The sequence below is a fragment of the Penicillium concentricum genome (genome assembly GCF_028827145.1).
Source record: "Penicillium concentricum strain IBT 3081 chromosome Unknown utg000001l_segment0_segment0, whole genome shotgun sequence".
NCBI classification, from domain to species: domain Eukaryota; kingdom Fungi; phylum Ascomycota; class Eurotiomycetes; order Eurotiales; family Aspergillaceae; genus Penicillium; species Penicillium concentricum.
In genome coordinates, this window is record NW_026622754.1 from 7,115,423 (window position 1) to 7,141,414 (window position 25,992).

The following is a 25,992-nucleotide window of genomic DNA, read 5'->3' on the forward strand; positions in this document are numbered from 1 at the left end:
GAAAGTGGTTTTTTTTTATTTACAATATCCATGATCTGAATGGGGATTCTCTCCAGGGCTAGAAGCGATGCAGCTCTGCCAAACTTCGCCTGACGGCCGCATGTGAGCCATGCTAATGCCACATCCTACCCAGGGCAAGAACCTACAACATAGCTGGAATACAAAAATGGAAGGAAATCTAACATTCCATTGGCAAAAGAAACAGAATCTTAGTGAGTTATGACTCGGATATCAAGACAGGTAAATGAAAGGAGACGGGAATATGAGGCACTTTTTGAGCAATCCCCTTACTCAGAATCAGAAGTCTTGAAGACGATGCGGTCGTCAGTCTTGAAGGGCACACCGAGCTCGAGGAGCTTGACAAAGACATCGGAGAACTCCTTGAAGAAGGCATCGCTGTCCTTGGCATAGCGCTCGACGTGCTTCTTGAAGCCCTTATCCTTGACAAGAGCCATATCAGTGGGCAACATCATGAGAGTGCCGGTGGTCTTGTCGGTGAACTGAGTTGGGCCGTTCCACTTCTTCTGGACCCACTTCTCCTCAGCAAGAAGTCGGAAGAACTCATTGGTGAAAACAGTAGGGCTGAAGTTCCAGGGGCCGTCGAAGCCGGAACGATCGGTGTGGCAGCGGCCTAGGGCATGGGCGCCGATCAGTGCAACCATCTCGCGGTCATCAAAGCCCATGCGGGAGAAGATATCGCGGATGTGACGCTGGTCCTTAGCGGCGTCAGGCAGGCGGCCGTCAGGAGTGCAGGCAGCGACGTCTCTGTCCTCACGGCCGGGTCTCCAGGGGATGGAAGGACCACCCAGCTCCTGGATGGCGCAGGCACCACCGAGAGTCCACAGATCAGAGTAAGTGATCCAGGGGAATTGAGCCTTGATGGGCTCGAGGAAGTCGCGGGCAGTCTTCAGACCGGCGTTGGCGCCGTGATCGGACTCCGGGGCGAATCTCATAGTGGCACCGTTGCTGCCTCCAGTGCCGGTCTCCTTGTCATAGGTACCACTTGCGTGCCATGCGAGACGAACGAGGACCTATTGAGCAACACAAACGTCTAGATTAGCAATTTGACCTTGGATTACAACATCGAGCAGAGCTTGGGAGGTGACTGCACTTACGGGACCATAGCTGCCGTCATCATAGTCGGTCTCGTCGGCCAGACGGCGAGCGACAGCGTCGTACACCTTCTGGTAATCGGCCTTGGTGGGGACGAAGGGCCCCTTGGGGGAGGAGTCGCCGTTCAGGTAGAGATACGCTCCACCTGCGGCACCGAGGGCACCGAGACCAAGAGCCCAGAGGCCGAAGGATGAGCCAGACTTCTCAGAGCCAGCTTCTGAAGCATATCCGCGACGACCAGAGGCGCGGAGACCATTGGCGGGGATGGCGAAACGGGTGCTGCGTGCAGCAGGACGGAAAAGAGGAGGTCGGGGTTGAGCGCAGGAAGGCCCGAGAAGCAGATCTGGCAGCCGAAGCCATTGTGATAGGATAGAGAGTGTGTGAGACAAGAAGTCTTAATGGGTATCACTCAGGGAAAGGAAAGTAAAGGTAGGAGTACAAAGGGAGAAGGGAAGAACCGGGGGGATTTGTACTTCTCCTGTTCTTCTCTATGCAGTACAACCCTGAGCCAATACTTCGGTACATCGTACAGAAGCTGATGGAATCACAGCCAATCAAGGGGGCCACATATGCTATTGCCTCGGCGTTTTCGTCTGATCTCCGCATTCCGGTACAACGCTATACATCCCCAGACTTTCACTTTTGTCAACTGTTGTCTTTTTCTGTAGGTATAATCCTAGGGGATACTCCTAGGAGATCATACCTATTGAGCAATACTCCCGTACATTGACAGACAGAGGCGTGAGTAAAAAGGTACCCGTGGACCTCGGAAAGGTATTATTAACAGCCAGGCGCTCTTTGGTCAATATTGACCCACTCCGGCTCACTTCCGACATGCTTACCTGATCCAAACGGTCTCCCAGGTTTTGCTCGGTAATAATCAGGGTCTAGATACTCTGTACATTTATATTATTGGATTCAATATAAGATAAGCTACATTATTTATGAGTTCCAGATCTCTTGGCAAAATTAAACGTTTTGAATGGTCTCGATCTTATTACCCATGGTTCTAGCCATCTGATTACCTATATCCATGGATATTACCTAACTAGGTACGTATACCCTGGAGTCTGTGGTTCCTTAGATGCCCATTTTTACATGTATCAATTACTACTCTGCGAGAGCAGCTGTCGTATAAGCAGTGTGGAGGGAATAAGTATATAAACAAGTAGCTTGAGATGATATAAATGTTAATGAGCAAGCTCTTCGAAATAGTCTGCTGCATTGTCGAAACGTGCTCGGCCAAAGATGTTGTGGGGAATATTAGAGAACTGGGCAAGCCGATTCATATTGAAAATGAGCGATCGTTTCTGCACAGTCCATTCATCCAAATCGTTCCGCCTGATAGCTCCAATAAAGGGAAAAATGTAGGCTTTGATAGCTCTAACAGGATCTCAGACATGCCGAGATAAGCTCTCCTCAAGACAGAAATGGGGATGTTCGAACTTAGTGTGACATCTTGATACGTGGCAGATATGCTGAAGCATCGGTACGCATTTACGATATCCTAGAGACTGTTCTCAGTTATTAGAAATATCATATTTATCTTGCACAGAAATATAGGCTTGCGTATGGGTTGTTTGTAGCATTGGCGTATCAGACGAAGGCCCTGGGGTAAGGATTGTGTCACCTGATAAATTATTGCAGACATATTGGCTAATGATTTAGAACGAGGAATATAATGCTAATAAAATGATAATAATAAATTCGAAAAATATATATATTTCCATTATTTGTTGGAAATGTCCGTCGTAAATAAGTCCTGCTGTTCAATAGATATGAACACCAGGGTGGAGTAGACGCAGCTCTGCTAAAAACTGTTTGGTTTTGATATTCCACGAACGAACGATTATAAAATCACCCAAGAGACGGCAGTGCCACAGGTAGGCACCACGCGGGTTATGTGGTTTGAAGTTTACATATCTGTATGTTGGATCCAAGTCCTCCACAATCCCCGACATTAAAGGATTGGATTCTTGAGTCTTCAACACACGAATGGTTAAAGAAGAAGAAAAAGTGTGAAGTGAAAAGCTTTTTATCTTAAGCTGCATGACACGTGATTTGACTAGCGCCATCACATGACCGGGCCTTTTTGTATCGAAAATTTCCGCGCAAATGAGGAACTTTTCTTCTTTACACTTATTCGAACGCATAATCAACCGCCAATTCCTCGTTCATAGGATGGTTGGTCATATTGGCGTACTAGAAGATATTGGGTAACATTATGACTTCTCGACGGCTCCGAAAAGGCTTCGGCCTTTAGGCGCATTGGTAGATGCGAGTCATTGCTGTCCGGACATGCCATTTAAATTTTTTTTAGTATTATTAATATACACAATCTGTTGACTTTCGGACGAACACCGTATGAGCCTAGGCTCGGCTATAAATGCCTTAAGACTTTTTAGAACTGTTCTAGAAGAACCTATAGAGACAGCTATGCTGAAAGAAACACGGAATGAACGATATACTATGTAGCAGAATGAGCTTGTTAACTCAATCCAACTCAACCATTAGAATACTTGAACTAAATTCTTCACATCTTGACTCTACAGAGTACTATACTTCAATAGTGTACATGTATGTCTCAATTGGAATGATCTGCCCCTCGGACGTCAATCGATCCTTTCTCCGCCCCGGGAACCAGAATTCTTCCCCTATTCCACTTTCTTGTATTACTGCCACTCCTTTTGTTTATTTATTCTTGTAATTATTTTTTTTGCATCATGCCTACCGGCATCAGCAAGCGCCAGCAGGCGCGGAATGAAAAGACCCTGGCGGAGCTGATCCGGACCGTTCCTGGCAATGACCGATGTGCCGATTGCGATGCCTTAACCCCAGGTTCGTTCCAAGACATCCTTATTGTTGACCACACTAATTCTTATTTGAATAGGATGGGCAAGCTGGAATGTATGTCACTGCTTTCTATACCTTCGAGCGAATCCACAAACTGACTGTTCGTCTCCGACAGATGGGCATCTTCCTTTGCATGCGTTGCGCCGCACTCCACCGAAAGCTGGGCACACATATTTCCAAGATTAAATCTTTAAGCATGGACACCTGGACATCAGAGCAAGTTGATGTGAGCACAATCCAGGACACAATGGCAAAAGCCGCGAGCTGACAAAGTGGGCTTTATCAGAACATGAAATCGCACGGTAACATCCTTATGAACAAAATGAACAACCCACGGGGTATCAGGCCACCAATCCCCACCGACATTGATGAGGCCGATGCATGCATGGAACGGTTTATCCGGCAGAAGTATCAGCACCGCTCGTTGGAAAATGGGAAGCCAAAGCCCCCGAGCAGGGAGGATTCGAGTTACTCCAACCCTAGGGCTCTATCCCCCGTGGAGTCAAGAAAGAATGACTATAACATATCTCCAGAGGGTTCTCCTCCTCCACCTCCGCCCAAGACTGGAAGATTCTTCAAGTTTGGTTTACGGTCGTCAACCTCTGCCTCGAACCTCCGTCGATTTGGTGGCAAGTCCAAGATGACTTCGCCGACCTCGGACGACAGAGCCTGGTCACCACCGCCACTGCCATCTAGGAGGACGACAGGGCTTGGTGCGCCTGTCACCGATATGACAAAGGCATCTCTCGAGTCTAAAATGGCGGCATTGCAGGAGATGGGATTCACCAATGACCGACGAAACGAGATGGTTCTCAAGGGACTCCATGAGGACCTGGATCGAGCGGTCGAAACACTGGTCAGGTTGGGCGAGGGGAACAACAACCCTGCATCAAGATCCAGGACTCCGGTCGGGACCAGCACTGCTGCATCTGCACGCATAGTAATCTCGAAGCCTGAGACGTCTAAAAACCCATTCCCCATCAAAACCGACAACACATTCCCTGAGGTTTCCAACAATCCATTTGACCGGGCAGTCTCAAATCCTGTGCCTCAGTCGCAAACCCAGCAACTGCAGACCGCTTCGTACAACCCATTCGATCAGCTAAACCCGAAGCCGGCATCTACACAGCCTTTAGAATCATCTTTCCAGGGCCTGCAGGTTTCCCAGCCCTTGTTCCCCCACTCTACTGGTGGATACCCGAACCAGACAAGCTCCATGCAGCACTCTATATATCAACAGTCCTATACGCCCCCGATAACATCGACATTCTCGCAGTCTCCCTATGTTACATCGCCTCAGCCGATGGACAACAGCTACAATCCATTCAACCAGGCAACCCCGCAGCCGCAGGGTGGCTTGGCCAGTCAGACATATCCCAACCCCAATTCGCCGCAAACGAACCCTTTCTTCAACACTGCGCCGCAAAATCAACCCATGCAGCCGCAACAGCAGCAAATGACACCGTTTGGAACGAACCCAGGAGGCCCCGGATTCCCTCACCATGCAAATACCATGCCGGTCATGTCCTCCGCCTCGTTATTTGGACCAACTGCTTCTTTCCAACAGCAGCAGCAGCAGCAGCCGCAACAGCAGCAGCAGCAGCAGCAGCAGCAGCAACAACAATCAAATGGTCCGGGAGCTTACAACCCATTCCAGCAAGGGCTGGCGCCGAACACAGCACATAACGCAGGCGGCTATCCCAACCAACTCCAGCAGGCACAGCAGCTCATGCCCCAGCCCACTGGAATGGACAAAAACAGCATTCTTTCATTGTACAATATGGGTCCTGTGCAGTCTAATATGACATCCATCCCGGAGCAACCTCAGCAACATCAACAACCGCAGCAACAACAGCAAAACCAACAACCCCAGCAAAACCAACAATACCAACAACCGCAGCAACAACAACAGCAGCAGCCCCAACTCCCCACGATGAACCCCTACTCTCAACCATCAAACCCATACACCTCCATGCCTCAGGCCCAGCAAGCCACAAATTTCCAGCCTCAGCAACCTACCACCAACGCCCAGGCCGCCACCAACAACCCATTCTTTGGCACCGCCCCCACAGGAAGCGGATCCGGCCTTGCTGCGCAAGCAGGCATCAACCCATATCAGCAGCAATCCTCAGGGCTTGGAATTGGGGGCATGAACGGCCAACCCGGGGGCGGAACCGCGTCCGGAACTACTCCGGCCTTGGGAACGAACAACTCCCCATTTTCGGGAATGAGCAGTCCCCCCTTTGCTGGAGCGAACAGCTCTCCATTTGCTGGAGGCCAGTCCCCCTTTTCAGGCCCGCCGCCCACGAACTCGGCGTTTCAACGGTCACACATGAGTCAGCCAAGCGTTGATGTGAGCGGGCTGCAGAATGGTCGCCATAGCCCTGATGCATTTGCTAGTCTGAGTGCTCGCTATGGTTGAGTTTGATGACATCGGTCTTGGATAATAAGTAGATAGATGGCCGAGAAATGTGAATATGGATATTGACATGGACATTGATTTTGATTTTCACTTTGACTTTTATACTGATCTCGATGTAGAAGATTGACTAGACGTGTTATGGTTGTGCATGTCCGGCGCATTTTCATTGTCCGTTTGCCATTCGTTGAATTTTTGTTTAAATTTTTTTTTCATCACATTCCCTCGTCATTTTTCCTTTGTTCATCGCAGAATTTCTTTGATTTCCGTTTAGCGAGTCAAAATACAGTGCATACATGTGGTTTATTGTTAAAGATGAGTTCCGAACTGATAGTATATTACTGGTGAATCAAGACAGATTATCGTACTGTAAATCTAGGGCTATATGTTCAAAGTGTAAGCACAAAATGTAAAAAGTAAGGAAACGTGAGAGGCAAGAAAAATACTCGCACCACATATATGACCAAAAATGGCTGGAGACCAAAGAAGCCAGGAGTCGGCGATCTCAGGACCACAACTCTGCTTCTGTAGGCCTCCTTTTAGCTCCGCCCAACCAAGGCGGCAACCCGGGAAGCCAATCCGATATCCAGAAAGGAAGCCAACCTGGCTTCCGCTTCCAGAATGACAACTTCGCTACAAAGGCCTCCCAACGAGTGGGGGGACGCCAAGGCCAATAGATTGATGATTTTGAAGAGAAAAGAGACTGCACTGAATGTCGCCATGACGCAAACAATGAAGGAGGCGATGCGGACCAAGGAATCGAAGAAACGTGAAAGCCCATCCATCCCTGCTTTTTTTGCTTGCGCCCTTCGTTCTTGAATGCTTCCACGATACGATCAAACTGTTTATCTCGGCTTTGCTGCACTTGGCGTTGGGTCTCGGAGCGCCAGGCGTCCTGCTCTGCCGTGTCCAGGCACCAGACTACGATGTCGCCACGACGGCGCCAGTCGTCGTGCCAGTGGGTGTTGAAGGTGCGATAGCACTCGCCGTAATGGGAGCCGCGTAGCAGGGTGTAGAGGGTTGGCTCAAGCTGGGCGAAGAAAATGAGGTAGTCGGGCCATTCATGCTGTGGGGCCGCGTTCAGGGTTTTGCCTGATACAGAATAGTATGCGGAAGAGATGTAGCTGGGTCGGCGAGGGAGGTGACGGAGGCCGCCAGCCATGTTTTGGCGTAGGAATTGGGATGGGTCGTCGTAGAATTGGTCTGCTTCGTCTCGATAAACGGCTTTCTGGGTTGCATTGAGATCGATGGGTGGCTCGCAAGAAAGGGCCCAAGCCTTAATGGTCGGGTAGACGAGATGAGAGCGCCAGGGTGTGCTGTGACAGGGCATCAAAAAGCCAGCAGAGATTCCGGTTTCGGAGGTGGATTCTGTTTTTTTTTTTGTTGTTGGCGCCGAGTGTGCTTGGTGCTGCTGACGGAGATAGGAGATAACCTCCAATGTTCCTGATGCATGATAGCGAGATGTGTACAGTGCAATGGCCACGTTGACAAGCACGAGAAAGATGAGAATCAACCTGCGGGGAGTATGACGCAGGTATGCCTGCGAATAGATGGCTGGGTAAAAGAACTGCACTAAAGGCGGCGCAGCTAAGATGTGCAGGCATGGCAGCAATGGATAGAGGAAACGCACTTCCTTATGAGAGATCAAAGAGAGGACGAATGGCATCACAAGGCAGACTGTCGCCAACTGCGCTCGGATTGCCGCCTGCAAACTGTTTCCCACCGTGGAATTCCTAGTCGTTAAGGTTCTGTATAAACCAAAAAGAGCAGCAGGCAACATAGTGGTGAGTAGAAGCGGATAACCCTGCGAGACATAGTAATGCCAGTCATTGCTGCCATAGAAGACAGCCAGTGACTGCGCGATGTTGAAGTATAGGAACCTAAGCGGTGGGAAGGTCCAAATTCCATAGAAAAGACGGTCCGCAACGGAAGACACCGCGAGTATTGCCGATCTATCAGATCAAAAGGTCAGCTGGTTCCTGATCAGGAGGTCGTATTGCTTACCCGCAAACTATAACCTCGAAAATGAGGACTTTGCGCTGGGGCCAAGAGGTCCGAAGCCAAGCGAGGCCAGCCAGTGTTGCCCAAATGATAATGTTGGTCGGACGCAGTATACATGCGAGCGCCGCCAGCGGCAGGCATTTGTGGAGGCTGCGAGCAGCGTCAGTGGCTGTTGTCATAAAGTTGGAGGTCCAGTAATACCTAAGAATCACACTTCGATCCCGGTCCGTGCCCCTCATTTGATTGCCAGTGTTTTTGTCGCGGCCCTCGCCGGCTGTAGAGCCTACCGACCATTGCCATGGCCATAGTTCCAACGCGACAATGGTTATTGTTGTCTCAAGGCAGTTTGACAGCGTCCTAGTTGAGCAGAACCATTGCCAGGGATTTAGGACGGTTGCGGCCAACTGTTGAACAATTAACATGCGCTCTTTTCTGCCAACCCAGAGAAATCCCAAGCACCCGACATATAATCACATACCGTTGTCCATGATCCACGGGAATCATTTCCATAGACGCGAGCTGCGAGCTTCCATGTGTAGAAATCACCGATTGCCGCCACAACGGCCTGCGCTGTCTTTGGAGCGGCAATCAGGAGCTCTGCGCGTGTGGCGGGAGATACGCTGAGGGCGGAGGCGAGGAAGTCAGCGGCTTTATAGATAGCGGCAAAGAAGAGAGGATGTAGTGAGGATCGGAGTTGGTGCCGCCATTCCTAGCGCGATATTGAGGTTAGCTAAAGCTATGTGTTGACGCGATCGCATTCACCCACCCATGTCACCCAGGCGCCTTGGCTCTGACCGAACGCGATCTGCCAGGCTGGCTCTAATGACTGGAAGTATTCATCTGGCTGGAAAAAGGTCCGAACTGCAAACGCATTGAGGAGACGGAAGGCGACGAGGAAGAGGAGTATGTTTTGAGTTGGGGGGATTTGAGGCGCGCGGCGCGGAGAAGTTGGCTTAGACATGATTAAGGGTAAGAATATTAAGAATATTCAGAATATTCATTCATTCCCTTGTACATGGCGCTCAAAAAGGCTGACCTCATAAAGTGCATAAAGGACAAAGGAGAAAGCGGAAGATGTTCCTCCCCAACTCCGAGGCTCGACCTACTCGATTGGACCTAGCATTCCTTCACACTTTGATCTCCTTTTTTTTTTTTTTTTTTGGCTTATTGTTTCCATTATAATTGATACATACATGTATGTACTCATTTCAGCAGTATTTGTTTTCTCTATATATTTCCAAGATTGAAAATCTATTTTTCAGCTCCTTCAATAACCGAAGTATGACGTGAATTTCTTCCCCGGTCTCTTTTATTTAAATTAGACCAATAGTTACGAGGCTGAAGATGATCCTAGAGCATATATTAGTCAATGAACGAATCAGAAATCGTGGTTATCCAAGCTAATGGAGCCCTGTAGGGTAATCCTGCGCATAGGGAACAGCATCGGCACGACCTGTACTTAGCGGACATTCGGTCTCAAGTCTAACACTTAACGGCATAGCGTACAAAGGAGAAAATTCCCCTTACTTATATAACTTCTCTCCATTCTTTTGCTTTTGAATTTCTTCAAGTTTCTCATATATCTCTTCTCTTCTTCTTTACCCCATTGTCGATCCCCGTTTACCTCTCCAACTTTCCCCTCTCCCCGCAATCATGTCTACCGGGCCTTTCTCCCACTACCATGCTGCCTCTTCTGCAGAGGCTATTGAGTCCGAGAAGCAATATGCTGCCCATAATTACCACCCTCTCCCTGTTGTCTTTGCCCGGGCTCAGGGTACTTCGGTCTGGGACCCCGAAGGCCGTCATTACCTTGACTTCCTCTCTGCCTACTCCGCTGTGAACCAAGGCCACTGCCACCCCAAATTGATTGCTGCACTGGTAGACCAAGCTTCACGAGTAACTCTGAGCTCCCGTGCGTTCTACAATGACGTTTTCCCTCGCTTTGCCAAGTTCGTTACCGAATACTTTGGCTTTGACATGGTGATGCCCATGAACACCGGCGCCGAGGCTGTCGAGACAGGTATCAAAATTGCCCGTAAATGGGGATACAAGGTCAAGGGCATTCCGGAAAATAAAGCCGTTATCTTGAGTGCAGAGAATAACTTCCATGGACGTACAGTAAGTGGATTGTGACCCCTCTTTGTTACACCCATGGAGGTACATCAGTGGCTGATTCTGACCCTTGCATTAGTTCGCCGCCATTTCCCTATCTTCCGACCCCGAGTCACGCGAGCACTACGGCCCTTATCTGCCCGGTATCGGATGCACGATCCCAGGAACCGACAAGCCCATCGCCTACAATGATAAGGCAGCTCTGCGCGAGGCGTTCGAGGCAGCCGGTCCCAACCTGGCCGCTTTCCTCGTCGAGCCTATCCAGGGTGAGGCAGGCATTGTTGTTCCCGACCCAGACTACCTGCAGGAGGCCCGGGCACTTTGCGACAAGCACAATGTGTTGCTGATCTGCGATGAGATCCAGACCGGTATCGCGCGCACGGGTAAGCTGCTATGCCACGAGTGGAGCGGAATCAAGCCCGATCTTGTCTTACTTGGCAAGGCTATTTCGGGTGGTATGTACCCGGTTTCTTGCGTGCTGGGTAGCAAGGACGTCATGCTCACGGTCGAGCCTGGTACCCATGGTTCGACCTACGGCGGAAACCCACTTGGCTGTGCCGTTGCTATTCGCGCGCTCGAAGTCGTGCGCGAGGAGCACATGGTTGAGCGTGCGGAGAAGCTCGGCCACTTGTTCCGGGATGGGCTGTTGGCTATCAAGAGCCCGCTTATCCAAACAGTGCGTGGAAAGGGCCTGCTCAATGCCATCGTTATTGATGAGTCAAAGACAAATGGACATACCGCTTGGGATTTGTGCATGTTGATGAAGGAGAAGGGTTTGCTCGTATGTATCCGAGTCCCTACTCCCTAAGTTTGTCTCGGAGGTCGCTGACTCTTATATTCTCTAGGCCAAACCCACCCACCAGAACATCATTCGCCTTGCTCCTCCGCTGGTCATCACGGAGGAGGAGATCCAAAAGGCTCTTGATATCATCAAGGAGGCCGTGACAGACCTCCCCAACCTCAAGGGCGCATCCGAGGACCAGGTTATCCCTCCCCCGGAGAAGAAGGTCAAGATTGATCTTGAGAACTAGATGCAACTATGAAGAGCGGGACTTCCTTAGGTCCACATATCGCAGCCGCAACCCCAGAAGCCGCGTGGGGGATCCATCTGCAATAAGCCATGCAATATCACCTGATATCCTCCGGGTTCGGGCTGGCTTGAGATCCCCATTGGACACAAGTTGAGACGACCGGAATGTCCCTAGCATCCAACTGTCTTAGATCTGCTTGTTATCCCACGATGTGATGATGGAATGCCTTTACTTTTTTTTTTCTTTTCTTCGAGGTCAAAACTTGTATGTCATAGCAAAGAATAGATCATAACAATTTGGTATTGGAAGTCAAGGTACCTCGGGTATCAATAATAAAGCCCCTCTATCCTCACTCGCTCCTCTACTTGGGGGCCCATATAAACATTACTAATCCAAAATGTCGGCGAACGGAATCACGAAGCCCGTGATGCCGATTGCCGACTAGACTATACAGGGTTCTTAGATGAAATTCTAAGCCATAAGCGAATGTCCTTTTTTAGATTTATCTCCGACTTTTGAATTTTTTTGACAGACTCAAGTCCGAGCCTGTGAAGCTTAGCCCAGCTAGGTGGATACATATAAAGCGGCTTCCGTGAGTCCGTTTTTACTCCATATAGTCAATTAAATCCTGTCTCCTCCCTAATCCCCGATCCGTTATCTCCGCTTTCCGCGTTCATCTCCCTACATCCATTCTATTACGCCTAGATTTCTTCTTTTTTTTTCAAATTTCTGGCTAGTTTGGATACAATATATACTCCTGCGCCATGTCCGCGCCCGAACCGCTACGTGAAGTAGTGGTGGATGATAAACTCGAGACCAATACCTCGAGATCATCCGAAGCCAAGACCTCAGATTTGGACGTGCAGCCTCCAAAGAAAAAATGGTATCGCAGACTTAATCCACTGCGAATGCGAAAGATACCTCCTGTACCAACAGAGCGATCTGTGTCGCGTGAACATGGCGCTTCATTTTTCAGTGTGATTTCTTTCCAATGGATGGCCCCATTGATGAAAGTTGGTTATCTACGTCCACTCGAATTGCAGGATATTTGGACTGTCAATCCCGACCGGACCGTTGACGTATTGTCCGGTCGATTAGATGCCGCATTGGAAAAGCGCACCGAGAGCGGCATTAACCACCCGCTTGTCTGGGCGTTGTACGACACGTTCAGATTTGAATTTCTACTTGGCGGCATCTGTCAGTTTTTCAGTTCGCTATTGCTGGTCTTTGCGCCGTATTTGACTCGGTACCTGATATCTTTCGCGACGGAGGCTTGGGTCGCACAAAAGGCTGGCCAGCCAGCGCCTCATATCGGCAAGGGCATGGGTTTCGTCGTTGGTATCACCTGTATGCAGGCACTGCAGAGCTTATGCACGAATCAGTTCCTGTATCGGGGTCAAGTGGTCGGTGGGCAGATTCGAGCAGTGCTTATTTCTCACATCTTCAACAAGGCTATGAGTTTATCTGGCCGTGCTAAGGCAGGAGGGCAGGCTTCCCCAGAAGAAGTCAAAGCCCTGGAGGCAACTAAAGAGGCTCTCTTAAAGCCCGAAGAGAAAGGGAAGCAGCAGAAGCCCGATGCTGCGCTGCCTGCACCTGGTGGCGTTGCAGGCGACGGCCGCGGATGGAACAATGGTCGTATCACTGCTCTCATGAGCATTGACGTGGACCGAATTAACCTGGCTTGTGGCATGTTCCATATGATTTGGACAGCGCCCATCTCCATCATAGTGACACTCGTCCTTCTCTTGATCAACATTGGTTACAGTTGCTTGTCTGGGTACGCACTGCTGGTAATCGGAATACCTTTTTTGACTTTCGCTGTGCGATCCTTGATCAACCGACGGAAGAATATCAACACGATTACAGACCAGCGTGTGTCTCTCACCCAGGAAATTCTGCAAGCTGTGCGCTTCGTCAAGTACTTCGGTTGGGAAAGCAGTTTCCTCGGCCGTCTGAAAGAGATCCGTGGACGAGAAATTCGATCCATCCAGACCTTGCTTGCCATCCGAAATGGCATTCTTTGTGTGGCGATGTCTATTCCCGTTTTCGCCTCGATGCTGGCTTTCGTTACCTATGCGCTATCAAATCATGACTTGGACCCTGCGCCGATTTTCTCTTCGTTGGCGTTGTTCAATTCCCTGCGGATGCCGTTGAACATGCTGCCCATGGTTATCGGCCAGGTGACCGATGCTTGGACTGCTTTCAGTCGAATCCAGGAGTTCTTGGTCGCCGAAGAACAAAAGGAAGATATCGAGCGGGATGAAAACATGGAAAATGCAATCGAGATGGAGCATGCTTCGTTTACCTGGGAACGCCTTCCGACAAACGAAAAGGACGCAGCAAAAGCAGAGAAGAAGGCAGCTGCACTCCCTGGGCCAACAGAGAAGTCAACGACTAAGGACGATAACGCCGATAAGACTCCCACGGAGCCATTTAAACTAAAAGACATGACCTTTGAAGTTGGCCGACATGAACTGCTAGCCGTTATTGGAACAGTCGGTTGTGGCAAGAGTTCCTTACTCTCGGCTCTGGCGGGAGATATGCGTGTGACTGATGGTACTGTACGTCTGAGCACCTCGCGTGCATTCTGTCCCCAGTACGCCTGGATCCAAAACACCACCGTGCGTAACAATATTTTATTTGGGAAGGAGTATGATGAGACTTGGTATGAGAAAGTGCTTGAGGCATGCGCTCTGACCCCAGATCTTGAGATCCTACCGAATGGAGACCAGACCGAGATCGGAGAACGAGGTATCACAGTGTCTGGTGGACAGAAACAGCGTCTGAATATCGCTCGAGCCATATATTTCAATGCGGAAATGGTGCTCATGGATGATCCTTTGTCAGCTGTCGATGCACATGTCGGTCGTCACATCATGGACAAGGCAATCTGTGGTTTGCTCAAAGATCGCTGCCGAATCTTGGCGACGCATCAACTCCATGTTCTCAGCCGATGTGATCGAATTATTGTCATGGACGAGGGACGGATCGATGCGATTGATACATTCGACAACCTGATACGCGACAACGAGGTTTTCAAGCGGTTGATGTCTACTTCTCGACAGGAGGATATGCAAGAGGAAGAGGAAGAGGCGGTCGGCGAAGTCGTGGATGAAATAGATGAAAAGGAGCCAAGCCCCAAGAAGGCCGCCCCAGCAAAACCCGCCGGAGCCCTGATGCAGCAAGAAGAAAAGGCTACCGCTTCCGTCGGTTGGAGTGTCTGGAAGGCATATATCCGAGCCTCCGGCAGTTATCTCAATGCCATTGTGGTAATCATCTTGCTCGCCATTACGAATGTCGCCAACATCTGGACTAGTCTGTGGCTGTCCTACTGGACCTCTAACAAGTACCCGGGGCTGTCGACTGGCCAATATATTGGAATTTATGCTGGCCTGGGTGGCGGTGTTGTTCTCCTGATGTTCACTTTCTCGACTTATATGACCACCTGCGGTACGAATTCTAGCAGGACTATGCTTCAGCGTGCGATGTCTCGTGTGCTCCGAGCGCCTATGAGTTTCTTCGATACTACGCCGCTTGGACGAATCACCAACCGCTTCTCGAAGGATATCCAGGTGATGGACAATGAACTCTCGGACGCAATGCGTATCTACGCCCTGACGATGACTATGATTATCTCTGTCATGGTCTTGGTCATCGTGTTCTTCTATTATGTGAGTGCTCTTTCCCTTGGGGTTTCTTTGGTTTTCATATTGGGAGCTAACCCCCTTCAGTTTGTCATCGCACTTGTCCCACTGGTTATACTGTTCCTTCTAGCTTCGAACTATTACAGAGCATCCGCTCGCGAGATGAAGCGCCACGAGGCCGTCTTGCGCTCAATGGTGTATGCCAAGTTTGGCGAAGCCATCACCGGCACTGCATGCATTCGAGCATATGGCGTAGAGAACCAATTCCGCCGCACTATCCGAGACTCGATCGATGTGATGAACGGGGCCTATTTCCTCACTTTCTCCAATCAGCGTTGGCTCAGTGTCCGACTCGATGCCGTGGCGACCGTAATGGTTTTCGTGGTCGGTGTTCTAGTCGTCACTTCTCGGTTCAATGTCTCTCCCAGTATTTCTGGATTGGTACTATCTTATATCCTGTCTATCGCACAGATGCTCCAGTTCACGGTTCGTCAGCTGGCCGAGGTTGAAAACAACATGAACGCTACAGAACGTGTTCACTACTACGGTACTCAATTAGAAGAGGAGGCGCCTTTGCACCAGGCTGAGGTACCAGCTAGCTGGCCCGAGAAAGGTCACATTGAGTTCAGCAGTGTGGAGATGCGCTATCGGGCTGGGCTTCCACTCGTCCTGCAGGGCCTCACCATGGACGTCCGAGGAGGCGAGCGCATTGGTATTGTCGGGCGCACCGGTGCTGGCAAATCCAGTATCATGTCCGCACTATTCCGTTTAACCGAGCTATCAGGGGGTAGCATCAAGATTGACGACATCGACATTTCCACCGTCGGCCTCCATGACCTTCGCTCCCGCCTTGCCATCATCCCCCAAGACCCAGCCTTATTCAAGGGCACGATCCGCTCGAATATTGATCCGTTCAACGAACACAATGACCTCGAACTATGGTCTGCACTGCGCAGGGCCTACCTCATCGGCCAAGAGCAAGAACTCGAAGGGGAGGAACTGCAAAGCGGGCCAGCCACCGGATCCACAACTCCAGTCTCAGGCAGTGACGTCAAAGCGCGCCCAATAAACAAGCTCACCCTTGAATCGCCTGTCGATGATGAGGGCCTGAACTTTTCTCTAGGCCAGCGGCAACTGATGGCTCTTGCTCGGGCGCTGGTCCGCGATGCACGTATCATTGTCTGCGACGAAGCTACCTCTTCCGTTGACTTCGAGACAGATCAGAAGATCCAGCACACTATGACTCAGGGCTTCGAAGGGAAGACTTTGTTGTGTATTGCACATCGCTTGCGCACGATTATCCACTACGATCGCATCTGCGTTATGGATAAGGGTCGGATTGCTGAGATGGATGCACCGGCTGTGCTATGGGATAAGGCAGATGGCATCTTCCGTGCCATGTGTGAACGCAGTGGGATCACGCGCGAGGACATCCTCAGCACTGACTGAGATGATTGATGTTTTGAAAAAAATTAGTACATAATCTCTACACATCATATAGCATATAGCATATCAAGGTACATAAAACATGAATATTAATACATACAATCTTAGGATTCTGCATCTGTACATTATTCTCTATATAACACAAAGAAAAAATCATTCCTTATCCAATTCACAAACCAATTCCATTCCCAAATTCCGCATCATCCCTTCAAACCCAGCCTCCCTCCACCCGACAAGATCCCTCTCATCCAACTGCACCATCTCTTCCACCTCCGGTACCACCCCAACAGGCAACCCAGTAAACTTAACCGGCAATGCAGGCGCAGTACCAACAACCCTCATCCGCAAACCCGTCAAAATACCACGCAGATGATCCGCCGCCTTCCCTCCACCCCGCCCTCCATACGAAACAATCCCCGCCGGCTTCCCCTTCCACTCAAAGAAGAGATAGTCAAGCGCGTTCTTCAAACTCGCCGGGATACTCCAGTTATACTGCGGCGTGACGAAGATAAAGGCATCGTACTGCCGCACTACCGCGGACCACGCCCGCGTGTGCGCTTTACTGTAGTGCGGAGTGGGGTCTGCTGCTGGTAGGCTGGCGGGGATGACAGATTCGTCGTAGAGGGGTAGGGATTGCTTTGCTAGGTCGAGGATTTCGAAGGTTATGTGGCGAGGATCTGTGTCGGTTGTTCCGTTGTGGTTTGTTGGAATTGTCGGGTCGGAGGTGAGGACGTCATAGACATACTGCGTTATCGTGGGGTTGAGGCGGGGGCTGCGGGTGCTGCTGGTGACTATCGCGACACGTTTGGGAGCCATTATGGGATTGCTTTTTGGTAAGAGATTTGGAAATATATTGAGGGCTTTTGTAGAAGGTAGAAGCTGTTTCCGGGGTTGCGGACATAGTAGCTCGGAGTCGGAGATTAGAAACATGGACACTTTTCCTTCCATGGTTCTATAGCTGCTTTTTACCTGTTTTTACCCTCGGGTACTATTGGAGTTTGAGTATATGTTAAATTAAGAGAATCTATAACAGAATAGTGGGAAATTTCGGAAAACCGCGGTCAATCTATATTTAGATAAAACAACTGTCTAAGAAAGGAGTTATTGGCCCCTATACCTCCTCAATTCGAAGACCCAGGACTATAATTATACACCCAAGAATCAAGCACAAGACATAAAGCAATGAGTCTGTCCCTGCGTCCCTATCTCTTCCAACGCGGGATCCGGTCTCCGCAGCCAATTAGCCAGCATGTTGGTACAGTGATCAACATGCTCCAGATCCCCAAGCATATTATCCAAACGAGCACCACGCATGTGGACATCGTGTCCTCGTCGAAGAAGATATAGACAATGGACTAGATGCTCACGGACAGCAGTCCAATAGAAGTCCGGGTTGTTACCGAGTTCAGTGTAGTCTTTCATCTGCTGTGTGGCAGCCTCATCATAGAAATAGACAAACGGTTTGCCGTCGTTGAAATGCGCGAACTCGTGCGTGAAGTCATGTGGACATTCTTTGTGCAGCCAGCAGCCAGCAAGAGGATCGTAGGCGCAGCCGAGAGCTTCAGCTTCCTTGGTTGAGTTACCGCACGAATATCTCACTCTTGGAGCTGGTGTCAGGCACTGTCGTTTGCCTTCAAGTGACTCGGGGTATGCGAGAGAGTCAGAGGATGGTCCTTTTACGACAAGGACTTTGCGGAAGGGTTCCACGGCGATGGCTGTGATTACGGCCATCAACAGGAGCAACAGGACCATGAGTAGACCAGTGATGGTGATTGCGGCGAGATTTCGCTTCAAAAATTGCTGCAAGCCCCGGCGGGGAGGTCTGTTTGTGATGGTGGCATCGCTGTCCCCATCAGTATCTGCTTTGGGGACCGGGTGGTAGTCGCGAGAGAAAGGTTTGTCCATCGTGACAGAATAACGAGTAACGACGTGGGAACTTTCTGTGGGATCGTAGAGAGAGATCTCCTTTCTGGGGGAGAATTCCAGTAGTTGCCCATGACGCTTATTGAGATTGTAGTCTTATTCACGTCGAAGTCGGGACAAAGAGTATATGAACGGGCGAGGTCTATAGATGGCCCGATAGAGATATCAATAAGACTCGGAAGAAATAAACCAATAATTTCCTGTCTCAGCGAAGAGTTCAATAAGAGACTGAAGGGGAAAATGGAACAAAGAAACTCAGAAAATCTCCATTTCACAGTCCAACTTTCCCTCCGAGATAGTAGTTCCGTTCTTCGTACTCTGTGCATAATACATTAATCTTAAATAATTCTATCAGAGTCTCGGTTATAAATGAGGCTGATGCTATATGCTTAACGGTGGTAAATCCACTATGCACTCCGCGATTCCTATATCTCCATGAATTCCAAAGAGCACTTCATATCTTTAACAAAATATCTATTATTGAAAATATCTAAATATAAACAGGATTAAATCTGCTAGACTGAGCACAATATCCAAATATCTATCAACAAATTTATCTCATGGCACATGCACAAATTATAGAAGTTTCACAACATGGAGCGATTTACAACAAGAACGAAAAAGCAAATATACGAAGCAAGCACAAAGCCGACTTCAGGTTCTGGATCTGTCACCAATCTAGACAATGAAGACAGTCTGGTTGAGAGACTCCAAGAATGCAGAAGGACCAGCCTGTAATTCAACAATCAGCTTACTTGAATTCCAGCAAATGTAAGAATTCTACTTACACCAATCAGAGCTGCATGAGCGACATTAATCTGGCTTCTGCCAAGAGTAGCCGAGGTCGGCATAGTGACCGTGAAGTTCTCATACGGGGGCAGGCTAGACTCGTGGTACTGCGGGTTGAAAGGCCCGTTGTATAGAACTGTTCCAAGAACCTCGTCTGCCTCTCTACAAGGCGAGGATTTACATGAGGAGAGTCCGATTGCTATGCCCATCTCCTTAGACGGACTCAGAGAGTTCTGAAGAATATATTAGTAAGACAGATTGCGGTGACGAAGTTTGAATACGTAGCTCGGACTCTGGGACTTACAGGGCGCTGTACTTGGACGACGACTTCCTTGCCGGAATTGATTCTCTGATCCTCGGCGGGGAGTCCGATCGCAGCTCTCTGAGCAATGGCCACGGCAACGAAAAGAACTATGGAGAAGAAGGACTTCATTTTGATAGATTGAACAGATGATAAAATGGGATAGAATGTTCTATTGTACGGAGTGTTACAAGATGCGATCTAGGGTATTTATATAGTTGTACTCAAAATCTGGATGCACAGCCCTAGCAACGACACTTGATTCTAAAAGAGTCTAATATGGTGATTGGTCTTGTCTCTGCAAGTCTCAGATACAGTTCATCCTCAAACCTGTAAGCCCCGGACAGCCGCCTGACGCTAAGGTCCATCGGGAAACCAAAGTGGAAATCCCTTGATTATTATAAATTCACCTTGCATACGGAAATAAAGAAATAGACTGGGGTCTCACTCAGGTTTGATTTCAAACCTGTCCCCCATCTCATTGGTGGGAGCTTAAGGGCTGAAGGTGCATACGGTGTAGCTGTCTCACATATAAGTCCACGATATTTCTTGAACTGAACAACATTTACAACATAGGGCTGCATAGAATGCAATGCTTAGCTGATATTTCTCCACGATCCCTAGAATAGAGTCGTCACTAATGCTGAGAAATGAGGCGGTTTGTTCAGCCTCAATCTAAGGCTGAACAGAACAAATCCCACCGAATGGGCAAACGCCAAAGCCAAAATTAGAATATTCGAAGTGAGATAATGATTTCTGGTGGCAATTAAAACGTCTTAATTCTTGCACCTGGGAATGAATCGGCCCGTAGGAATTTGTTGACCATCGTGCTTTTCAACCAACGTGCGGCAACTGTCCAATTTAAAGTTAAGTATGATATCTCTCTGTTTTAAGCTTGCTACCTCCCCAGTTTCTTTTTACTTCTCGTATTTAGATCAATCTCAAATCCTACACCGGGGTGGTTGGGTTGAAATGCATCAACCCTTGCCTCGTTCCCATGGGCTACGCGTGGGCCATCAAGGCAAAAAACCACCTTGAAGTTTGTTGTCCATTCATGAAATGCAGTGTAACTCTTCGATCGTGGCGTTTCATGGTCTTGTTATTCACTAGTCAATCAATTCTAGCAAATCATGGATATGATTTTATGTCAGGTTTCTTAGAGTATAGGTATGATTTCCTGCAGCCATATAGAGCTGGGGGACTGGGGCCAAGACGTTACGGGTAGTTATGATAAATGAAGGAAACGGAATCAACATATATGGTTCCTCTATGCTGACAAGCTGCTGCACAGTGAAGGTTGATGATTGTAACATGTGCAATACGAACTAGAATTATGTCATTGGGGAATGAATGGCAAGGCAATATCTTCATAGATAAAAAGCTTATCATTTTGTGTACTCACCCATGTGCTTGTTCTAATCCATCTCCTTGTTATTTTCCTTGTCGTAGTCATTTCTCTCCTACTTATCCTGGCCGTTTGTCTTGATTTCCACAGATTCATTCAGAGGAGCGAGCAATTGTGAATCCCATGGGTGATTACGCAGTGGTGAAGGGGACAGTAATGCTTCAGTCCCACTTCAGTGGTGGAAACACTGGCTCCAGAATTTTTGGAATCCCACAACAGAGTGTATTTGAGTCGACGGGCTTCAGATATGAGAAAGCTCTGGTATACCTGCTCTGGTATACCTCATCCATCACCAAGTCTCCCGCAGGCTTGTCCATTGAAACATCAAGGGACTCAATCCACTCGTGAGGCTCGGGATCGGCAGTGACAGCAGCAAGGAATTGGTACAAGATAAAGATATGGGGAAGGTGATCAATGTCGAGTTCCAACCGCATATCAAGAAGGGCATAGCACCAGTCTGTACGAGGCAGAAAAGACAAGGGGGGAAAGGGTGTAAGAGCCTGGCTGTAGTTATGTAGCCATTCACAACCTGATCCATCAGGCACCCATTGGACGTGAACATTGATGTTTTTCAAAGCATGTGCAGCGCAAGGACATAACATCTTTGTGAGAACATGCGAATAGTGAACGCGAAGAAGGAAAGAATGAGCCCGAATTCCACTCAATAGAACAAAGAAATTTAGCCTCCTCATAAGCACACTAGAAATTAAGTCTCACCGTTTAAAGCACAGTTACCTCTCCGACAGTCAGTTCATCTGAGAGCTCCTAAGCCTCTCTTTCTCGGCCTCAAGAGCCGCTGCCAGTCGTGCCTGTTTTCGTCTCCACTTTCTCTTACGCTTCGTGTTCTGCGGGTTTCGGAAACATTCCTCAACGGGATGTTTGGTCAGACGCTGATGGAAAGGGCAATATTGCTTGGGAAAACTTTTAATCTGCTTCATGTTTGTAACAGCAGTATCTAGACTACTCAGGGTTGACGTTTGGTTTTCCAGTCGATGTGACTCAAACTCCAGGAAATCGTCAAAGGCTTCATCGAGTATCGAGGCCGGGAGAGAACCTTTCTCAAACATGAGCGACTCGACCCATGGAATGGTGTTAGGGTTCACGCTGGCCGCAGCAAGGAACTGATTGAGGAGGAAGACTGTGGGGATATGTGGGCGTCCAAAGGTCTCCTTCATCTCTTTGAGTGCTTGTTTCCATGCTTGCACAAAGGCGTTGGGTGAATTCGACGAGTAATACACCGTGTGAAGCCAGTTCATGTATTTGCGATACGCAACAAGGCACTCACGGGATTCACTCTCTGGAATATCATCAGGCTTGCCAGGGAAAAAGGATGCCATGAAAGGATTTGGACTGGTACAAGCAGTGTTCAAAGGAGCTGGAACAAAGAATTGAGAGCCAGGAAGCGACGAATCTACGATCGGCGGGCCATATGGGGGAGGAGGGCCCGACGGATAAGGGTCAAACCAAACGGGGTAAACCGGCGGCGGTCTGTATAGGAAAGGACCGTAAGAAACAGGACCAACGGACGTAGGACCAAAGTACCCCAGGCCAAATTGAGCTGGAGCTGGGGCCTCGATAACTGGAGTCGGGTTTAAATGAACGGGCTCGCCCTCAAATGGAGGTCCGGGCTCTCCTGTGTCGGAGACAAGCATTTTTGCTGTAGTCAGTGTAGCTATGCGTGAATTAGTCTTGGTACTGGCCTCAATTCAGGAGATTTCGTCTTGGATATGACGGAGTAGAGATCGCGGCGCTCGATGGATGTAGCTTGAATGCTAAAAGGGATACTGTTGGGGTGGGTAGAATGTTGCGAGTTGTAGGAGTAGATGTAAAGAAGTTGTCAAAGATAAGTTGGATGATTGAAAGATATGCTTCCTTAACGCATGGATAGACGCCTGGTCAGGTTAGAAGCTTGATGAATGAAGTATCGGGGTGATGACAAGGGAGAGTTGATGACTAGTGTTGAGCTCACTTTTATATGTAGCATCACAGCCTACTATGAATTGACCATGTACCTACTCCGCAAAGTAAAGGTGTGTGATTATCGGGTCACTGAAGTTACGTATATTAGATACACTAAGAGCTCCGGTAAACAACCTTGGAAAGCTAACCTCGGAAATACCTCTAACACATACTAATGACAGCCAAAGGCATAATTTGAGTATAGCTTAGAGAGAAGTGAGATGAATCTTAAGAGCATTTTGTAAAGGTATAAAAGAAATTTCAACGCAATCTAACGAGGTCCCCGAACAATTTTACTTCCATAAGTGATGGGCAAAACTCAACCAATTGCCAAAGACCTGATATTTTTTTTCTCAAGCTATTTAGGGGAATGTGACGCATTATCATGTCACTTTCGTTTGCTCTGACCCGGGCAGACTCAATTCTGAGATCAAGTCGGTGCTGTCAACCTCAACTGGGAAACATGGCCATCTTCCATCCAATTCCATTCACTTCATTTTGTGTAGGCCGATTCTAATAATATTCTGGTCAATATAATACTGATCATAATCCTAGGAACAATGTCAGCTAATGTCCCAGCAGTGTGTATATTGACCAAACATCATATAAACCTATATCAAGCAGTGGCCAAGATAATCAGAAAGCCGCTCAGCCGGTAGGGGATCGTCCATGGCCCTTCGAGGGCTAAAAGGGGAAAATTGAAAGTTTGGTTCCGAATAATGACGTGAAAGGAGCTATTACCTCCATGGCTGTCTTTTCAATTTCTGCAGTATTTTGTGACCTTCATATATGGTAAAAGCTCGGTATTGGCATGGCTTTTGCTATGGGCCGAGTTACGCGACCCGCATCGGTCTCCAGGGCTGCAGCCATCGGAACTATAATGTTGATCGGCATTTCCATTTCTAGATAAATTCCAGAAGGGCAAGATGAAATTAGCTTCCAATGTTCCAGTAGAATGGTTCATCAATAAGGGATTGTAAAATAATAATAAAATGCCTACATAATCTACATATGGTACATATGGTATATAATATACACATGGTACCTAGTGAGTCGGAGAACAAATCAGAGATCTAGAGTGGCAGAAGCAAACGTAAAACATATAAATTCAGGTCATAAAATCCATCAAACAGCCCTGGAGATCCAATTTGACAAACCACATGGGAAAGATGGGAGTGGAACCTGCGGTGATCTGATAGCCAGCCATTTTAGCACGTTCCACCCCCCACATTATTTTACGATATATTCTGTTTAATACTATCTCAAGTACATATGTATATTTACTTTTATTCTATCAATGCCACCTTCAGTTCCTGGCCGATCTTTTTCTGACGGGATCCGCCCGATCGTCGTACCCTCACCACCTTAGCTCTATAAAACACTCGGAATGAACTCTTTCTCTCCTCGAGATTTCCAGGAGTGGGTAGATCGACGTCAAAGCACCATATCTGCCTCCACCGTGTCGTCTGCGTCAACGAGTATCCTCTTCCCGAGCCCTGCGACATCTCCAGGGTCCAGCTCGAGGAAGCAATCCTGGCAGTTCTACGATGATGTCGTGCGGCTCGAGCTGACTCCTTCCGTGCAAATGTCTGTTCCGAGAAAGCTTCCTCTAGGCAAGAATGCGCTGACTTGTTAATAGTTCCTTTGTCAAAAATGGCCAGCTATTCAAGCTGAAATACAAATTCATTGATATCTGCAAGGACTCAACGGGCGCATTGAGATGTCTCGAACTCGGGGGAGGACTAGGCCAGCAAACACCTTTTGTCCACGCCTGTGAGTTGTCTCCCATATCTCCAGATAACATGCTGATCATTCAAATCATGTATAGTCTCCAATACAAAACTGCCAGTTCCTCACCTAGAGCACCCCAAATCAGGCGACGATTACCCTCTTCGCGTGTCCTTTATGGATCAGCAAACGGTCCAAACGGCAAACACGATATTTATGACGCAGCTATCATATAAATTTGATCACTGGGATGGTACGCGACCGAATGAACCTTGGGAAGTAAACATTCGCTGACACTCGCAGATTGTGTACGATTCCAAGAACTCCTGCTCGGCTCCAAGTTGGTGTTTATCGGCGGAATGGCCGAGGCCAAGTCCAAAGGCCGAGGTGAAGAGTGCATCAGCCAAAATCTTCGCATCCTCCGTGGATATAACGGGAAACGTGTGATGTTGTACTTTGCCAACTCGCAACGGAGGGAGCTCAAACGATACGTTTCCATCCCCTGTGAGTTCATTTCTATCCGGGCCCATATTCCCCTGTCACGGTGACGTTGCTAATAGCTTGGCTAGTAAACTGTATTGCGGCAATTAAACCTCCGAAGAAGGCCGGCCGGCCGGCCATGATTGATCTAAATCCGAACTTCGATATTCTATCTCAAATGAGAAATTTTACGATCCAGTTTCTTGACGATGCTGGTCAGTGCACACTTGAGTCTCTCCGTGGACTATCGCTTATTCCTTTTCTAGACTGCGCAGCATTTTGTCAGATGTTATCATACGACCTGACTATTGGGTGAATAGTTCACCAGGGTGGACAGATATAATCAATTATCTTATGAATCTTGCATGGAGTTAATATGGACAAATCGGGGGCTAGATATCATGCACATAATACCAATATACCCGGGCGTTACTTTTGAGGCATAGAATTGTGTCCCACGTGAAATCAATTGATTCAAACTTAGAAATGGGCTGATTAATTAGAAATAAAATGGCTCATTGGTAGAGCCATAAAATTAAGAAAAAATATAATTTCCCAAGGTTCCAGATGTCTTATAAACGGACAATTAACCCTCGTGGGCTGCTCGTGGCTCGTGGGTCATAGGGATGTCGACAAGTCAAGCACAGCAGACGCCGCACGTGGAGTCAACAACGCCAAAGCTTTGGCTCGCTCGGCCGCTTAGTCCCGCATTAGCGCGTGCAGAGATCACGGACATTGTAACCTTCAGTTACAAGGTTTATTCCAAGGTTGCCCCTCTAATCTATTAC

At 48.5% G+C, this 25,992-nt stretch overlaps 11 protein-coding genes across 11 annotated transcripts; 4 read left to right on the top strand and 7 right to left on the bottom strand.

Moving 5' to 3' along the window:
* Window positions 1-287: 287 nt before the first annotated feature.
* Window positions 288-1,719, bottom strand: N7517_002738 (peroxidase; the record flags this gene model as incomplete). The annotated part of the gene is made up of 3 exons (XM_056720468.1): window positions 288-1,031; window positions 1,116-1,456; window positions 1,644-1,719. The coding sequence occupies 3 exons, from the start codon at window positions 1,717-1,719 to the stop codon at window positions 288-290; spliced, it is 1,161 nt and encodes a 386-aa protein (XP_056584603.1).
* Window positions 1,720-3,836: 2,117 nt separating this feature from the next.
* N7517_002739 (uncharacterized protein) lies at window positions 3,837-6,388 on the top strand (the record flags this gene model as incomplete). The annotated part of the gene is made up of 4 exons (XM_056720469.1): window positions 3,837-3,951; window positions 4,004-4,020; window positions 4,082-4,192; window positions 4,253-6,388. 4 exons carry the CDS (start codon window positions 3,837-3,839, stop codon window positions 6,386-6,388), a joined length of 2,379 nt encoding a protein of 792 aa, XP_056584604.1.
* A 502-nt stretch (window positions 6,389-6,890) lies between these two features.
* On the bottom strand, window positions 6,891-9,347 carry gpi10 (putative glycosylphosphatidylinositol-alpha 1,2 mannosyltransferase; the record flags this gene model as incomplete). Its single annotated transcript, XM_056720470.1, has 4 exons — window positions 6,891-8,337; window positions 8,390-8,790; window positions 8,865-9,095; window positions 9,153-9,347. The coding sequence occupies 4 exons, from the start codon at window positions 9,345-9,347 to the stop codon at window positions 6,891-6,893; spliced, it is 2,274 nt and encodes a 757-aa protein (XP_056584605.1).
* Window positions 9,348-10,039: 692 nt separating this feature from the next.
* On the top strand, window positions 10,040-11,529 carry car2 (ornithine-oxo-acid transaminase; the record flags this gene model as incomplete). The annotated part of the gene is made up of 3 exons (XM_056720471.1): window positions 10,040-10,504; window positions 10,578-11,279; window positions 11,344-11,529. The coding sequence occupies 3 exons, from the start codon at window positions 10,040-10,042 to the stop codon at window positions 11,527-11,529; spliced, it is 1,353 nt and encodes a 450-aa protein (XP_056584606.1).
* A 764-nt stretch (window positions 11,530-12,293) lies between these two features.
* N7517_002742 (ATP-binding cassette transporter YOR1) lies at window positions 12,294-16,622 on the top strand (the record flags this gene model as incomplete). Its single annotated transcript, XM_056720472.1, has 2 exons — window positions 12,294-15,200; window positions 15,261-16,622. 2 exons carry the CDS (start codon window positions 12,294-12,296, stop codon window positions 16,620-16,622), a joined length of 4,269 nt encoding a protein of 1,422 aa, XP_056584607.1.
* Window positions 16,623-16,772: 150 nt separating this feature from the next.
* N7517_002743 (flavin-dependent quinone reductase) lies at window positions 16,773-17,435 on the bottom strand (the record flags this gene model as incomplete). Its single annotated transcript, XM_056720473.1, has 1 exon — window positions 16,773-17,435. The coding sequence occupies one exon, from the start codon at window positions 17,433-17,435 to the stop codon at window positions 16,773-16,775; it is 663 nt and encodes a 220-aa protein (XP_056584608.1).
* Window positions 17,436-17,780: 345 nt separating this feature from the next.
* On the bottom strand, window positions 17,781-18,524 carry N7517_002744 (uncharacterized protein; the record flags this gene model as incomplete). Its single annotated transcript, XM_056720474.1, has 1 exon — window positions 17,781-18,524. The coding sequence occupies one exon, from the start codon at window positions 18,522-18,524 to the stop codon at window positions 17,781-17,783; it is 744 nt and encodes a 247-aa protein (XP_056584609.1).
* A 696-nt stretch (window positions 18,525-19,220) lies between these two features.
* Window positions 19,221-19,764, bottom strand: N7517_002745 (uncharacterized protein; the record flags this gene model as incomplete). The annotated part of the gene is made up of 3 exons (XM_056720475.1): window positions 19,221-19,274; window positions 19,331-19,564; window positions 19,636-19,764. The coding sequence occupies 3 exons, from the start codon at window positions 19,762-19,764 to the stop codon at window positions 19,221-19,223; spliced, it is 417 nt and encodes a 138-aa protein (XP_056584610.1).
* Window positions 19,765-21,198: 1,434 nt separating this feature from the next.
* Window positions 21,199-21,639, bottom strand: N7517_002746 (uncharacterized protein; the record flags this gene model as incomplete). Its single annotated transcript, XM_056720476.1, has 1 exon — window positions 21,199-21,639. The coding sequence occupies one exon, from the start codon at window positions 21,637-21,639 to the stop codon at window positions 21,199-21,201; it is 441 nt and encodes a 146-aa protein (XP_056584611.1).
* A 144-nt stretch (window positions 21,640-21,783) lies between these two features.
* Window positions 21,784-22,689, bottom strand: N7517_002747 (uncharacterized protein; the record flags this gene model as incomplete). The annotated part of the gene is made up of 1 exon (XM_056720477.1): window positions 21,784-22,689. The coding sequence occupies one exon, from the start codon at window positions 22,687-22,689 to the stop codon at window positions 21,784-21,786; it is 906 nt and encodes a 301-aa protein (XP_056584612.1).
* Window positions 22,690-24,383: 1,694 nt separating this feature from the next.
* On the top strand, window positions 24,384-25,520 carry N7517_002748 (uncharacterized protein; the record flags this gene model as incomplete). Its single annotated transcript, XM_056720478.1, has 6 exons — window positions 24,384-24,583; window positions 24,636-24,769; window positions 24,825-24,977; window positions 25,028-25,228; window positions 25,294-25,419; window positions 25,471-25,520. 6 exons carry the CDS (start codon window positions 24,384-24,386, stop codon window positions 25,518-25,520), a joined length of 864 nt encoding a protein of 287 aa, XP_056584613.1.
* Between the last annotated feature and the right edge of the window lie 472 nt (window positions 25,521-25,992).